The 16324-nt window shown below is 40.5% G+C and overlaps 7 protein-coding genes across 7 annotated transcripts; 3 read left to right on the top strand and 4 right to left on the bottom strand. All coding sequences in view use genetic code 12, as the record gives it.

Moving 5' to 3' along the window:
- Positions 1 to 611: 611 nt before the first annotated feature.
- RJT20DRAFT_127300 (non-specific serine/threonine protein kinase) lies at positions 612 to 3691 on the bottom strand. Its single transcript, XM_064916972.1, has one exon. The coding sequence runs from the start codon at positions 3613 to 3615 to the stop codon at positions 673 to 675; it is 2943 nt and encodes a 980-aa protein (XP_064775225.1). The 5' UTR covers positions 3616 to 3691; the 3' UTR covers positions 612 to 672.
- Positions 3692 to 5377: 1686 nt separating this feature from the next.
- On the top strand, positions 5378 to 7573 carry SUV3 (ATP-dependent RNA helicase; the record flags this gene model as incomplete). The annotated part of the gene is made up of 2 exons (XM_064918769.1): positions 5378 to 5588; positions 5658 to 7573. The coding sequence occupies 2 exons, from the start codon at positions 5378 to 5380 to the stop codon at positions 7571 to 7573; spliced, it is 2127 nt and encodes a 708-aa protein (XP_064775224.1).
- A 537-nt stretch (positions 7574 to 8110) lies between these two features.
- On the top strand, positions 8111 to 8795 carry RJT20DRAFT_127297 (gluconokinase). Its single transcript, XM_064916971.1, has one exon. The coding sequence runs from the start codon at positions 8147 to 8149 to the stop codon at positions 8708 to 8710; it is 564 nt and encodes a 187-aa protein (XP_064775223.1). The 5' UTR covers positions 8111 to 8146; the 3' UTR covers positions 8711 to 8795.
- Positions 8796 to 9377: 582 nt separating this feature from the next.
- RJT20DRAFT_37499 (uncharacterized protein) lies at positions 9378 to 11047 on the top strand. Its single transcript, XM_064919896.1, has one exon. The coding sequence runs from the start codon at positions 9828 to 9830 to the stop codon at positions 10830 to 10832; it is 1005 nt and encodes a 334-aa protein (XP_064775222.1). The 5' UTR covers positions 9378 to 9827; the 3' UTR covers positions 10833 to 11047.
- Positions 11048 to 11261: 214 nt separating this feature from the next.
- On the bottom strand, positions 11262 to 13130 carry RJT20DRAFT_134437 (uncharacterized protein; the record flags this gene model as incomplete). The annotated part of the gene is made up of 1 exon (XM_064918323.1): positions 11262 to 13130. The coding sequence occupies one exon, from the start codon at positions 13128 to 13130 to the stop codon at positions 11262 to 11264; it is 1869 nt and encodes a 622-aa protein (XP_064775221.1).
- Positions 13131 to 14188: 1058 nt separating this feature from the next.
- Positions 14189 to 14731, bottom strand: RJT20DRAFT_134436 (uncharacterized protein; the record flags this gene model as incomplete). Its single annotated transcript, XM_064918322.1, has 1 exon — positions 14189 to 14731. The coding sequence occupies one exon, from the start codon at positions 14729 to 14731 to the stop codon at positions 14189 to 14191; it is 543 nt and encodes a 180-aa protein (XP_064775220.1).
- Positions 14732 to 14771: 40 nt separating this feature from the next.
- RJT20DRAFT_37506 (uncharacterized protein) lies at positions 14772 to 16018 on the bottom strand. The gene has a single exon (XM_064919897.1). The coding sequence runs from the start codon at positions 15715 to 15717 to the stop codon at positions 14821 to 14823; it is 897 nt and encodes a 298-aa protein (XP_064775219.1). The 5' UTR covers positions 15718 to 16018; the 3' UTR covers positions 14772 to 14820.
- Between the last annotated feature and the right edge of the window lie 306 nt (positions 16019 to 16324).

Raw genomic sequence — 16324 nt, 5'->3', positions numbered from 1 at the left:
AATATGATTAAATTCTTTTTATATCTTTAGAGAGAGAATAGTAAAAAAATGGTCCATTTATTAAGAGACCCTAGAATATGGGTAATATATCATAAAAATGAAGAAAATCTGCAATGTTGATGCTTTTGAATGTGCCCTTTATTCCCTCTTAAACTATGGAAGTAGCACACGATAAACTTTGGCGAGAGTGAGATGCGAAATGCAACTTTTGTGTGCACATAAAAAGGAGCCAGAATTTTGCAGCTATTTGGAATTGCAGCAATATGGTGAAGTTGTGAATGAGCGATATTCCATTCGAGGAGAAGAACGGTTAGAGATGGAGTGGGAAGCATTGAGACCGCAGAGGGACTTCCATGGCAATCCTTTTTAACTGGATAGAGGGCTTATTTAGCCGTATTACTGGCATGTGCCTTAAGCTGGGTAGTATCAAGCTGCGTATCAAGCTATGAATACCAGGATGGAAATAACGCTCTTCAATAACTGTATCTGATGCCAGCTGTACTTGATAATGACTTTCCCTTATTCAAAGAGAAACAAAACATCAATGAAAGTATAATATTGCTACTTTACTCTATGTATAGGGCTTGCTACATGTTGCTACATTTCAAAAACCGATATTACAAGTTCTAATTTTCGTGTATGTACAATTGTGTAGTTATGCTATATGGACGTTTAGTACTCATTCTCATCCTCCTCATCTATGACGGGCTCGTATCCCGTATTCTTAGTTGTATGATTGTTAGTGCTTGTGGGAATGCTACTCAGATAGTTATTTTCCCATCTCGTATCAAGAGGGTGCTCTTGAGGGGCTTTGTTATTTGCCAAGAATCCATTCGACATTAGTACAGGCAGAGGCTTCTTCTGTTTCTTACCAAACACTGCATTAGTCAGATTGGATAGCTTAGTGGTATTGTTGTTGTTGAAGTTGGTTGGAGGTGGTGGCGAACTTGTTCTGAAGTATGAAGTGCTGTTCATTATATTATTCATGCTTCCTCCGCCGTAGCTGTGCATGTTTTCCCCATTGTATCCACTACTGGTAGCATTATTTTTCGATGCGTTCTTTGGAGTGCTGGAGTTAGAAAATATAGGGGTCCACCGCCTCTTTGACTTTCCTAGGTCGGGTGAATTCGCTCTGGCCATTTGGATCGGTGCCAACGTCGCATCGAGCTCGGTGCCAAGAGAGATAGAGGGCTTCGTTGGAGTTGGCGATGCAAAATTATTATTGGACTTGATTGAGGATTCCTCTGAAGAATTAGAAGAAAGCTGTGACAACGAGAATTTTTTATTCTGTTTTGACGTTGATGACTTCGAAGAGTAATCAGACGTATTTCTCTTGTAGCTTGGTCTCTTTTTATTGTACTTCGTTGTAATTATATTAGTTCCTGAACTCGACGTGGGAGTCATTCCCACTGCCAGAATTTTGTTGAAATCTTGTGACATGTTCAAACTGGACTCGTAAGCTGCATCGTCATCGTCATCGTAATCATCATCCATAGTATCCGTTTCATCCAAAATATCAAGCTCAGATTCCGACAACATAGTCGACATCTGGCTCAAGTGACTTAGTTGACTCATTTGGGAAATCATAGATGTAGGTCGAGTTCTAATCATTCTGGTACTTAAGTCTACTGGTGGCGTTGGCGATGATGGCAATGTCGATCTTTCATCTATATTCTTGATTTCAGTAGTATCAAGAGAGTGATCATGGCTATGCTCATGCTGATTCATTGAAAATCCCTCCTTTAGTTGCCCAGGGTGGTTGTGTTCCCCATCTGTGATAGCATGCTCACCATTAGATAAACGAGGCTCGACACTACCCTCTTTGGACTTGGGTGAAGGGGTATTACGTTTCACATTAATCTCTAGAGGTAAATCATCTTGTCTATCCATACTATAATCGGTAGACTTTGTATTCTTTGAATTGGCACTATTGTGGGACTCTACGTCGTCATCCTTCTTGGTCTTTTTCCAAAATTGAAGTTTTTCAATAAATTTCCCGTTCTTAGACTTCTTCTTCAAAGGCTCATAGCTCACCGTGGCAGAAAGTCGTCTACGAGAACTATCATCAGGAACAAATGAGACGACCCGATGTAAGGGTGGACCAGCCTCGCTATTTCTGCGCAGAGAGTCTCCCTCTCTTGGTGATGTGGGGGCCACCTTAGTCCTAGAAGAAGCAGGAGAAGATCCAACAGTTGCCGACACATTTAGATAGTCGACCTTGAGATTAGGACCAACATCAGAGTATCGCCTAGATTGCGAACCTCTTCTTTCCACCACATCGGAAGACCTTCTAGACTCGGGAAGTCGACTTAAGTTGGTTTTGCTGCCATTACGGTTTGAACTCAAACTGAGAGACGATATTATCCTCTCGAGCGGAGGATTGCTCATTGAGTTCTGATCAGAAAGTGATAAAGCACTCTTTACTCTCTTTCTTGATTTACGAATTGTTCTCTTCGCTTCGTAGTAACGTTTTTGTTTATCACGATAATACTTCTTCTTTTTCTTGGAAAATTCCTGAGTAAGAAGCAACTCATAAAATGCAGTGAGGGGACTCATTTCGTTGCGGTATACGCTCGCTTGGAGCTCATCTATATCTACGTTCAACTTCTGAAGTCTTTTTAACAACTCTTTTTCAACACGTTCTTGAAATGGCTGAGTGCCCTTGTTGTAGTATTGATGGATAGATACAATAGACTCCGTATCGTTGTATTTCTTGGCTGATTTCTCGATGTGTCTATTATGAATGTCAATTAAGAATTGAGAATTTAAAATCTCGTTCAAATTCGGACGTTGCATAGGGTCTTTTGAGAGCATTTTCTGGATTAATTGTATAAGGTGTGCTGGAACGTTCTCTCTATAGCGGGGTTCTTCATGAATGATTTTGTATTTCGTTTTCAAGTCATCATCTTCATCGAAAGGCATTTCTCCATAAACCATGGTGAAGAGTATTACTCCGAGAGACCAGATATCAATTGCAAAACCCGAGTACTTTTCGCTTTTCAAGAGTTCTGGAGCCATGTATACTGTTGTACCACAAATGGTGGATAAAAATCTTCTGTTTTGAGGATCAAATTCTCTGACAAAGCCAAAGTCGGTCAATTTGACAACTGTCCTTCGTTTGTCTGCTAGGAGGATGTTTTCTAGCTTCAAATCTCGATGACTGAGGTTCAATGAGTGAACGTAGCGGACCGCTAGCACTATTTGAAAGAACAAGCTCTGGGTTTCCTTGATGTCTAGTCTCTTCTTTTCGCATATGTAGTAGTACAATTCGCTTCCTTGGCAGTACTCTAGCACGATCCAGAGGTGGCTTTCTGTTCTAATGACTTCGTAGAGTGAGACGATATTCTTGTGTTTCAAGTGCTTATGGTAGTATATTTCACGGACGATATTGGGGTCATCCACGAGACCACACTTCAACACCACCTCCACGTTGAGGAGAACATGTTTGGCTAGGTAGACCTTACCAAACGCTCCTTCTCCGATTTCCTGGATTATTCGGTAGTTACCTATCTGACTTATATTAGGCGACGTTATGTGGAGATATAAGTCGTTGAACTGCACGGCCAACTGGGCCATGCTGTTCTGGTCGTTGATGAGTTGCGTACTCCCATTCATAGACGTGCGATGTAGATGGTGGCCAGGGTATGGGGACGATTGGTAGGGTTATGGGTAGAGAAGACAATGAAACAACCAGGACTATTCTATTTTAGCTATTATCTACTGGTTTTGGTGTACTGTTTGTTATATGACGGAAACGAAATATCACCAGCTTAGACTTGTGTGTGAGGCTACTACTGAGGCTGCGTATTGAGGTTACCACTTGAGGCTAACATTGAGGGTACCTATTGAGGCTACTAGATGAGAGTAGTGAGAATAGTGAGAGAGCAGTGAGAGCAATGGGAGCAGTTGAGATTGTTGTATATGGTCAAGGATAGTATATAGAGACTGTTGTATATATGTAGTACTGTGTGATTACTGTATGATAGCATGGTATGACTCTGTGACTGATGTCTTATATGATACCAGATGGTAACTAATTAAAACTGTAAGGGAGATAGGAGATTCTCAACTGACTCTCAACTGTCAATATTCAATTTTGCTATGAGACTTGAGACTTGAGACTTGAGACTTGAGACTTGAGACGTGAGACTTGAGACGTGAGACTACTACGACACTCCAGAACCATGACAATATACACCATGACATTACTCAATCGAGATACATACTGCAAGTAGTTACTAATAAAGGTAAACAGATGGTATAAACAAAGACACGAACTCTGTGCAGAGCGAGACTCAAGCCTACGTAAGGGTCAAAGGCTTGGGAATAAGCGTTACTGTCATCATGAAGACAAGGTGTTGTATGTAGTATTGTTTCCTAGTAGTTAATAACTAATAGGAGTGGTTCGGGGTGAGAATAGGGGAATGGTTATGGTTATGGTTATCATTATGGTTATCTTTATGGTTAACTTTATGAGAGTGTAGCAAGTTCTATAACTGAGATGGGGATATGTTCAAACAGGGAGAACAATTCCATAATCCCATTGCTAGTATAACTACTAAAATGGACAATAGGTTCTTTCACAATAATCCACATGAAAATTTCTTCACAACCAAAAATCCTTAGAGCATACTCCAATGTACAATCTATGACCTAATGGTTAATGTATAAAGGTGTATGGGTCAAAAGTCTTGGCTACATAAAATTTGAACAATTTCACCCTCTTATGACTGACACTCTTATCGGTACAAGGGCTCCCTAGGGGGTGTCTTTGGGCTTTCAAGGGGTTTTTTCAACACATTGAATGACACAATCAATGCCTAACCACGGATTTTAGCCATCCATACACTGGCTCTTTCTTTTTTATCTACGAAAGAACTGATGTGGTTGCTGCCCCTCTTCTTCTCCATTCACCACCATGGCTTAAGAGCTTATCTTTCGTCGTAATTTTTTTATTTTTGTCGCATTCTACAGTGACACCACTTAGTATGCGACAAACTCTAAGGAATGGCTCTAAGCAATAGGGAGGTCCCACCACACTCTCTTTCACCAGAAACCAATGACCCATCCAATGACGTATTTTCTGCCTTGATAATCTGTGGACTCACGTATCGCTAATCTCGGACCAGTCATTCTACAACAATGCTCCTGTAGATCTTCACTTCACACCCCAACCTTCTCTAATACGGGGCACCTAGGCGAATTTAGAAGCTTCAAATTGGTCGTTGTGAGCCCCGATTTACAGATGAGTAGAGCATTAACATAAGTCACATGACTTGCTGCTTGAAAAAATTGTAGTATTACAGTATTACAGTGTCTTTCAAATGATAGGTGTTTATGAATGGTTATAGATATACAAGGAATCTTGGGTTGTAAGATGATCCGTATATCTGTGATACGATGTACGCATCGATTTCTGCCTCCACAGTCGTTACGCTCTGCATTATTGGCTAAGAGATTCCTCGGTGGAATTACTAGTTCTACTGAAGCTTCTATCTCTTCTCCTCTGTACATTCGAAATGATTCTAATATCTATAATACGGATAATTTTCAAAATGAAACTCCAAACTCTTCATATAGCATTCCTCGTGTGGATATAGACTTGACTCGCACACCAGAAGATCAATTAAAGCAGCTCATAGAGAGCCCACTAGCAGTACTAACTGAAAAATTCCACAATAGACATTTCACTGGGGCCTATGCAAAATTGAATACCGCTTCCAAAACAGATGCCAAAGTTGTGCTAGAAGATTTAAAGAGAAAGCTTCATGACGAATTCAATACATTTACGCTGTTATCTCATGAAGAGAAAGTGAAAAGAACAAATTCTATTAAGCTCATTAATTATATCAACCCTCAACTCAAAGACATAAGTCCATTGATTTACTTGATTAGCGCAGGCCGATTCCCAAAGGGTTTCCTTGAATTCAACGGTTTGTCCTCAAAAGTGGATTTAATAACTTTTCTCCTCACGAACTTGGCCTATAAAGAATTCATGCTACACAAAATAGTGACGTCCAAAGAAGTGGATCAAAATTTTATCGATTTATCGAATCCTGCTCAATGGTTCCCTGAAGCAAGAAAGATGAAAAGGAAAATAATAATGCATGTGGGCCCAACAAATAGTGGTAAAACTTATAATTCATTGAAAAGATTAGCTGAGGCCAAGACTGGTTATTACGCTGGACCTCTCAGACTTTTGGCCCGTGAAATTTACGAGAAATTCCTATCTGAAAAGGTAAGGTGTAACTTAATCACAGGTGAAGAAGTTATACCATGCATGGATAAATTTGGTAAAGTCAGTGGAATCTCGTCTGGAACAATTGAAATGATTCCTCTTCACAAGAAAATGGATATTTGTGTCATTGATGAAATTCAAATGATTGCAGACCCCAGCAGAGGTTCCATTTGGACAAATGCACTTCTAGGAGTCTTGGCCAAGGAGATCCATTTATGTGGAGAGGAAAGTGCAGTTCCACTCATCAAAAAGATCGCAAAAATCACTGGTGATGAGGTAGAAGTAAAAAAATACAAAAGATTGGGAGACTTGAAAGTGGCAGACAAAGCGGTATCTTACAACAAACTTGAGAAAGGGGATTGCTTAGTGGCATTCTCGAAACACAAAATCCTTCAGTTGAAGTGTGAAATAGAGAGAAGAACCAAGTTTAGTGTCGGAGTCGTGTATGGTGCCTTACCACCAGAAATTAGATCAGAACAATCTAGAAAGTTCAATAGTGGAGAATTTGATATCTTGGTTGCTTCAGATGCCGTTGGTATGGGCCTTAATTTGAAAATCAAACGAATCATTTTCCAAACTGTCAGAAAATTCGATGGAAAGGGAATGACTAACTTGACAGTCTCCAGTCTTAAGCAAATTGCCGGAAGAGCAGGAAGATTTACAAAAGAAGGAGGAATGCAAACTGGTTATGTCTCTGCCCTCTCTGCAAAAGATTTGGGATATATCAAACTGGCCATGAACGCACCTATCAGGGATTTAGAGAAAGCAGCATTATGGCCAACGTTTGAGATATGGAAGCAATACATGGCAAAATTCTCTAAGGACGATTCGTTGTATGACTCCTTAGTGCAGTTTGAGAAGGAATCAAGGGATAAGAGAATGGAGAATTATTACTTGGCAACTGCTGACGATAAAGCTGAACTCATGAAACTTTTTTTGAGAGACAATTTGTACAAAAAAGTTCCAATCGATGATCAATTAATTTTGAGTTTGTGTCCGATTAACTTGAATATGACTTCTCCAGAAGTAACGCAAACGACGTTCAAGTACATTAAGAACGTTTATGAACGGTGTAGTAAAACCGTGTTTGATTTTGGTTATATCGATACAAAACTTCTAACGTCGTCGCCAAATTTGGCATCCATTAATTTTGACAAGAGCACAGCGCTTCTTCGACATTTGGAGGATCACCACAAGGTCGTTTTGATGTTCATGTGGTTAAGTCAGAGATTTCCTACTCTTTTCGTTGACAAAGAGAGCGCTACTGAATTGAAAACGTTGATAGAAAAGAGGATTCAACAGGAATTAATGCATTTGAAGAGAATAAGCAGATAAGTTACCAACTAAAGGTAACACAGCACAAAAAAAAAGGAATTTTTACTGTAAATAATTGCAAAATAGAGCTGTACATAGTACTGTAAATATAATACAGATCTGGATAGATCGGAGCCTGGGGAAATTTAGACTCGTTTCAAATTAGTAGATCTTCATTTAGGTCCAAATAGACTTCTTTCCTTTCGGTCCAACTGTAGAAATGGACACTATCCGGTTCTAAAATCTGCAAAATGGTTAAAGTTTCCCACCGATATCGGAGCACCTGACCGGAACCAAAATCCAACTTTTGTTCACCCCACAAGACCACAAGATCCATCTACCCCATCAGCATCATCCAAAATAGTACAAAGTGCTCTCCGCATACTCAACACTATTCATGCTTATTGAAAAAAATGCAACCTGTGGGGGAGACATTCCCAATACAGGAAGCGCCCCCACGCCAGAAATTCGAGTACCCAACGATTAGCAACAGTGAAGAGAATCATAGATATATATCACATTTCCAGATATAGATATTTATTCTTTCCTTGAATTGATATTTCAGATAGGAAGGATATCTAGGAACGACTTATTATGACCAAGCCCGCTAAAAGTGTTGTTATTGTCGTCGGTGGACCAGCTGGTACTGGTAAAACCACGGTCTCAGAGGCGTTGGGACAGCATTTTTCATGTCCCGTGATCGAAGGAGACTTACTTCATCCACAAGCCAATGTGGATAAAATGTCCCATGGTATTCCGTTGACGGATGAGGACAGATGGGGATGGTTACAACAACTCAGTGAGGAGGCCAGTTCCAAGAGTCTCGAGGCTAACAACGAATCCAGGATGGCCGTTGTTTCCTGTTCCATGTTGAAAAAGGTGTACAGAGATTTCATTAAGAAGTCGGCCAAGTCTCCAGATTCCATTGAGTTCCGTTTCGTGTTTTTATATACGACATTCGAGGACTTGGTGGAGAGAGTCGCCAACAGAAAGGACCATTTCATGAAGGCCGATATGGTGAAATCTCAGTTTGACATCATGGAGATTCCTGAGGGAGATGAGTTGGTGATTAATGGCGGAGAAGCATTACCAGTAGATGCCACAAATAAGACCAGGGAGGCTATCAACAAGGAGATCATAGACAATTTAGCATTATAGGGCACGATCGGCTTCAAATAATAGAAAATGCAGTCCAATAGTTACCTACGGTTATGGGTAGACAATAATCTATATTCACTTTACACCACTAATACTCTGTAGAACACTATAAGCACTAAGCCGAAGTTGGACATAACCTGGAGTATGTTGCAGCGCTACCAAATTCCGGGATAAACAATTAAGAAATATGTTTGGTAGCGACTTTTTGCCGATCCTCTATATGTTTCACTTGGCTCATAATTGACATGTATGGCAGCACCTCAAAGATGTAACTACGCTAGAACTGCAAGTCATGTACGAAATGGGTCGCTTGGGCTGTCAAATAAAGATTTACCAGGGCAAAAAATAGGGACGGAAAAGTCAGTCCTTTGGGGTGTTACAATCTCTCGAGATGCTAGATTTTTGTACACTCCAAATAGCAACTGAATTATCATTAGGACATTGAAACTAGTACAGGATGGTGTATTAGCGAGACACATATGGGACCGGTATCGACAACAGTTCTCCAAAAATCTGACAATTAACCGACAAACTTTGAATCCACCGAAATCTCCAGAACTCGTCGTAATTTCCCTTCATATTCAAACTGTCACGCCACTAATTTAGCTTATATTCCTCGACCTCCTCGAACCCGTTTTCGTTTCCTCTCTCGTACGCTTTAATTCCATCCCTCTAGCTAATTTTCACCCTCACTGATTCTCCTCTCACCAGTTTTCACCACGTCTCACTGCCCCTCTCTCTCTCTCATTGCTCCCCTTATCGATTCCCATGTTCCTCGCTACAGCAAACAGAAAAAAGATTTTGGAGTGTCGCTTTTGTCACTCTCTGTCGATTACCACACTCAACCAGTGACAGGAGACCTGTGCGGTTCATTGTTCTTTCCTCGTGGTACAACGTCTTTGATATCAGTCATTGTCGAAGCGCTTGACAATTGTTGGAGCTGCAACTCACACACCATAATTCAGGATCCAGCCGCTTATCTGGACTTCAAAACATCTCATTGCACTTTGTATTGCATTTATTTCTTGATCAATAAAAGGTTCCTTTCTCTTCCCTAATTCTACAAGGGAGCAAAGAAGTGTGAACTGAACTTGTATCCGATACATTGACTCGGAACATGTCTGATCCCAACTCTCTCCCCTACCTCAACCCCACCCAGGATCGGCGAGTGGCTCTCATCACCGGTGGAAATAGCGGTATAGGTTATTACACCGTGTTGCAGCTCTATCTCCATGGCTACATTGTATACATTGCAGGTAGATCTCGTTCCAGAGTGTTGAAGTCCATCAAGGAACTCAAGGAAAGAGCCACTTCTATCAGACTGGCATACACATCACAGCAATCGTCGTCGGAACGGTTTCTAGGTGATTTGGTTTATCTTGAGATAGATCTCAGTAGCTTAGCCTCGGTGCTATCTGCTGTAGAAGCCTTCAAGAATATGGAGTCCAAGTTGAACATTCTTATCAATAACGCAGGAGCAATGGCTGTTCCCTTCGCCCTCACAAAAGACAACTTCGAGATTCAATTACAAACTAACTTCATATCTCCGTTTCTCCTCACAACAAAGCTTCTTCCCATGCTTGAACGTACCGCAGACTTATATTCTTCTAGCGAACCACCTCGAATTATCTACCTCAGTTCAGTGGGACACCAAATTGCTCTTAAGTTCTTTGGTTTGAGCAATAACTTTAATCACAGACCAAATTTCCTTTTTACTTGGCTAAGATATGGTGTAGCCAAGACCGCTGGAATCCACTTCATGAAAATGTTGGCCTTAAGGAACCCAAAGGTTCTCTGTATGTCTGTCCACCCGGGTTTTGTAATGAATACCAATCTTTTTTCGTACTGGACCCGGTTACCACTAATTGGAATACTTTTTTGGTGCTTTTTCCAAATTTTTGATTACTTCTTCGGTGTTTCCAACGAGGAAGGTTCATATGCCACTATAAAATGCTGTCTAGACCCCTCGTTGACTTTAGAGAAAGATAATGGAAAATACTTTGTCACAGGAGGTGTCGAGGCTGAGCCATCGAGAGTTGCTTCGAATATGGATTATGCTGCTCGAACCTGGATTTGGACTGTTCATGAACTCAGTGACAGGGGAATAACCATTCCCAACTAATTTATATCTCTTTCAGCGTCAGCAACATACACGGACTAACATGAACTTGCACTTCACTAACAAAACCACACTCAGCTAGTATCAAGTTAATGTGTTGAAGACACTTCTTGGTTACGATCATTTTACCATTACTATTACTGGAGGTTTCTAGTATTATTTATTCAATGTCATTGGTACTACCAGTATCTGCATCTAGATCACAAATCAATTGTTATCTACTATTCACTTCTTTGACTTTAACTAAGTATGTATAATAAAAATATAAGACATTTGTCGGGCTATTTTGCTTCCTATGTAACCAACAATAGACTACGCTGTCTTTAGGGCACAACAGTGTCAATTATTCTAAAGGTATTGCTGCCAACAATCGTTCAATAAGAGCTTATCAAGCTTAACGATACTCCACTCTATTAGAATCCTTCTAGACGATTATTCTTCTTCTGATGAGTCTTCCTCGTCAACTGAAATGGAAAGGTCGTATTTTTCCTTGCTAACCTCATCTTGTTCATCGTCGTACACCTCCACATCCACCTCATCATCGACATCGATGATACTATCCCCCAAGTCCTCATATATGTCCAATTCTAGCATCTCCTCGAAATTCTTTCTAAGTACTTCATCACTCCAGTCGCTTTCGTAGCTGGCATAATCACTATCGTTATCATACTTTGCTAGGTCAACTTCTATATCCTCTGGTTCAATTGATGGAACGATCACAGTGCTCTCATCTTTCGACGCTACAGTTTCAGGTTCTGTACTGCCCTCCGCTGTTTCTTCCTCATTTTGTTGCAACTGTTTCTGCTTCTTCTTCTCCTTATGCTTCTGTTTCTTCGCTTTGTTCTTTTTCCTTGCCGCTTCCTGGCGTCTTATTCCTATATCAATTTGCTCCCTTATCTCTTCTTCAAATATCTTGGAAGCATATTCACCAAAGTGAACCCATATGGTATCCACAGCAGCTTGTATCGCGTTAGCCCTAGGAACAGTTTCGTTCAAAATCTTAGAGTCAAATGTTTTGGGCAATACCCACTCTTTGAAGAAGCCTCTAAGTTCCTTCTCTATCACAGAAATGTCTATCGAGTGTGTATCAAATTTCAAAATCTTTGAAACGACTTTTACGGTAGCTACCTCGATGTTATTGTACGGCAACGAAATCATAGGAACTCCCTTTGTAAAATCCTTTATTTGTTCAGGAGATAGCGTCCTTAGCTTCAAAAGTCCCTGTCGTAATTTATTGATGCATGGAGCCATGAGACAATAATGTTTAAGCAGATCGTAATCAGGCATGATAATCTTCTTTAAAAGTCCACACAGCATTAAATACATATCTAGGTTTTCTCGACGACAATGGGTCAATTTTGAAGCACCTGGCGAGATAGGTCTGTACTGATGCTTACTATCTGCGCAGAGCTTACTATATCCTAGTAAAAGCAACTTGGTTATTATTTCAGGGTTCCCAAGGAATTCTTTTGGGGATCTTCCGTCGTCTTCTCTTATGTCAGAAGAGAGTTTCGACTTTGGTGCCCCATATCTATCGTAATTCTCCACAACTAATAAGGCTTCCTCGTTTAAGCAGATCCCAGTCTCTATATAGGGCTCGCGAAGTACTTTTTGAACATTGTTTATGGGATAGTCTAATGGCAGTTTGCTCCTGTTGGCAACAGCCAAAAATCCGGATGCTATTTCAAGGTTTTCCAATAGCAAATTGCGAACTGTTACGGGTAATTTAACTTTGACATCGTACACCCTACTGAGTCTGAATGCGTCGGCAGGATTGACAACAGTATCAATGAATACCCTTGTTAGTCCCTTATGGACCTGAAACTTTCTCTTTTGTAGTAGAGACATACTCCTTTCGAGTTTTGTAGGCTCCTTTGTATTTTCTTTCTCAACTACGACGACATTACCTTCATTGAGCCAGGCGGTATTGAGAGATAATTTCAGGTTACGCATCCATGGTTCCAATTGCAAGTATCCGTCATCTGCTAACATGTAGATCTTGGCTCCAAAAACATTGTCCTCTGGGTAAATGAACATGGTACTTGGAAGTCTTTTCGAGAGATCATACATGATCTGTTCCATCAACCGGTTTTCGGCGTGAGCTCCATTATATGGCAAAGTACTACACACGGAGTACCAAGTCTGACCATCCACTCTATGAGAAATATGCATCAATGACGGCTCTTGTAGCATAAACGGATAGTACAACATGAAAGCTTCCAAGTAGTTTCTCACGCCTGCTATAAGTCTTGTCCTATCCTCTTGGGCGGTATCTATTATATAATACGAAGTGGTCGACATTTCTGCTACATTTTTGAAAGTATTCGGGTCCAATGCTTCAGTCTAACCTAGCAACTCACCACAGCTGTACAACAGCTGTACCTGAATTGGGGCTAAATTATAAGGATGTTCATATCTTTAAACCGAGTTACTGAAATCGGAAATCGACGGAGTTGCAAATTTCAGCCAGTTATGATGTCACGTGATGGGTATCATATATAAGCATAGTTTAAGTTAAATAGGAAGAATGTGGTTATTCTTTATGGAGAAGGGTATTCATTGTGGAGGAGGGTATTAATGAAGTTCAACTATTGCTCATCAAGCTGGCATTTTGGTGAAATGAGGTGCAGTTGCCTTGTAATACAGTAATCACAGTATATAAAAGAGAACGGTATAACAAATAAATAAACACTTTCTGCGTCTCTTAGTTTTGATAGGATTTCGCAGTCAAAGTTGATCATTGCAAATTGAGAAGCCAGACTTGGCAGATATAACTGGAAGATGGAGGGAGTAAATAGTAGTTCATTGTAACTTTACTGGATCTCGAATAAAGTAAAACTATATAAATGGCGGTGGGCTCTCTCAGCCATTTGGTTAAGAAATTCCAGGAACTGAATTCATTGCATGCTCTTCTTCTTTTGATTTTCTTTTTCAGTGTATAGCATTCACATACAGAAACTTCTCGGAATACCTGGAACATTATAATAGCGAGGCTGCGTCATTGTTTTTGCTATATTAATCTTCACTTCCATGCTCTAATCTTAGAAATATTCCAAAAAAGCAATGTTTTACCACTAACTTTGTGACCTGATGAGAGAGGGATGCGCAAACTGAATGCAAAATAGTTTACATCGTTCCTTCTCGCTATAATCAGCATTCGTCAAATGTAATCACCAACGTACACCGCCAAATCTTTCGATAAATTCATCTCTTTCAAACCCTTCAAACCTATACACATCACCCCTGGACTGGTAGAACTGTGCAGCCTCTTCTGAAGTTTGGTCCGTCGTAATTCTCGAGGAATTCTTGCAAGAGGTCATCTGCGGATCCGCCATCATATTATCGATTTTATCATCGATTTAATCCTCGCTTATGTCTGTGTCTAACATCTCTTCGAATTCCTGACGAAGTTGGTCATCGCTCCAATCACTTTCATCACTCTCATAGTCAGTGTCATTATTATATTTTGAAAAAGAAACCAGATCCTCAGAATCCCTTGAAGGAGCTGCATCACTCGAGGTGGCAGGGGTAGCAACTTTGTCGTTGATGTCTTCATCACCCAGTTGCGGTTGTTTCTTCTTCTGCTTCTGCTTCTGCTTCTTTGCTTTCATCTTTGCTTTCTTTACCCATTTATATAATAGCAGCTCCAATGCCCTATCGAGGACCTGAAGTGGAAGCGCTCCAAAAAAATACCAAATGTTTTCTCTAGCAGCTTCAAATGACTCTTCTCTAAAATCAACGTCATTCAATAATTTAGAGTCAAGTGATTGGGATAACATCGAATCATTAAGGAAGTCTGTTAACACCTGCTCAAAATCCACAATTTCCATGGGATGCGTGTCAAATCTCCGAATCTTCGCCATAAGTTCTGCTGTGGCCTGCTCTCTATTATGATAGGGCATGTCGAGAAGTCGTATGTCCTTAAATGAACCCTGAATGAGATCAGGATTTCGTCTCAATATCAATATTCCATCTCGCAATTTATTGAGGACTATAGATACAAAAATTCTTTAGCACCTCGTAATCTGGATTCACTTCCCTTTTTATATATCCACTTTAATGAGTGCACTCTGTAAGTTGGCTCGTTTACGATGAGTAAAATCTTGGTTAAGACCATGGTAAAGGTGTGGGTCTTGTACCTGTTTCTGTATCTACTTGCCCTGGTCGCTACGTCATATCCAAGCAAAATCGTCTTCGTAATTACATCGGCTTCTGGAACGTAGTCGGTAGGATCTTTAACCTTAGAATTGGCGAGTACATCCCCGAAATATGAAATTTTATCTGGGTTGCTTCCATCTTGGTATCTGCGACAAATAGCTAAAGCTTCCTCATTCAAACAGATTTCGATCTCCTCGAAGTCCTCGGAAAGGACATCCTGAATACTTCCCAAGTGAGAATCTATAGGCCGTTTACTTATGAAAGCTGAGCCAATATAAGCCGAAGCAAATGAAACGTCTCTTAAGATCTTTTCATGCAAAGCGGCTGGAAGCTTGATCTTGTCATCGTATAATCTGCTTAGTCTGAAGGCATCATGAGGTTCAATGATAGCATCAACATAAGCCTTTGTGAGACCCATATGGACATGGTGGTTTCCCAAATAAAGCTGGATCAAGCATTCATCTATGGACGTAGGTTGATCAGTATCCATCTTATCTAATGTAACCACCCTACCGTTGATAATCCAGCCAACATTGCGGAACAATTTGGCGTTACGAAGCCATGGATCAAGCTGCACGTCTCTAGTGTTGGTGGATGCTAAGATGGCTGAGCCGTATGTGGAATCCTCGGGCAGCATGAACACGGTCTCCGCAGTCGACACTGATTTCGAGAATTGGTACATGATCTGTTCGAATAAACGACCCTCTGAACTGAATCTGCCATATGACATAGTAACCTCTAACGAGTACCAGATTACTTATCGACTTCATACATACATTGCTCGATTTGAGGTCCCACGAGCATAAATGGGTAGTGCTGCTTGAATGGTTCCAAGTACTTCTTGACAAGATTGTATAGCTCTGATTTGCCCCTTTTGGTCTTATCTATAATAGTATAGGTGAGGACCGAATCGTCACTGGGAACGAACTGGCTGTTCCTTTCTGGGGTCCAAAATTGTTCATCCTATACCTAGTGTTCAATTACCATATGGAGACCTCCACCAATGACGTTGATATCTTGTTGAACTGTGTCTTAATAAAAGGAATTGAGGAGACGTCGATTTCATTTGCAAATCTGGAAGTCTGATCACGTGATATTGCAAACAATATGGCAGCCCTGTATATTTATGGAGAGGTATGTAGTTAGTGGTTCTATAATAGGGAACTACAGTAACTTGTAACGGGGAGCTATTGTAACAGGGTGGTTTTGTAATGGGGAACTAATGTAATGGGGAACTACTGAAAGGGGGAACTATTACAAAAAGTTACTGTAAGATGGTATTATGGTAAGTAGTTACTCTATAAGTAGTTACTCTATAAGAGATTAGTACTGTAAGA

The sequence above is a fragment of the Scheffersomyces xylosifermentans genome, assembly GCF_036884685.1.
Source record: "Scheffersomyces xylosifermentans strain CBS 12540 chromosome Unknown RJT20scaffold_3, whole genome shotgun sequence".
NCBI classification, from domain to species: Eukaryota; Fungi; Ascomycota; class Pichiomycetes; order Serinales; family Debaryomycetaceae; genus Scheffersomyces; species Scheffersomyces xylosifermentans.
This window is presented reverse-complemented; position numbering and strand designations above follow the sequence as displayed.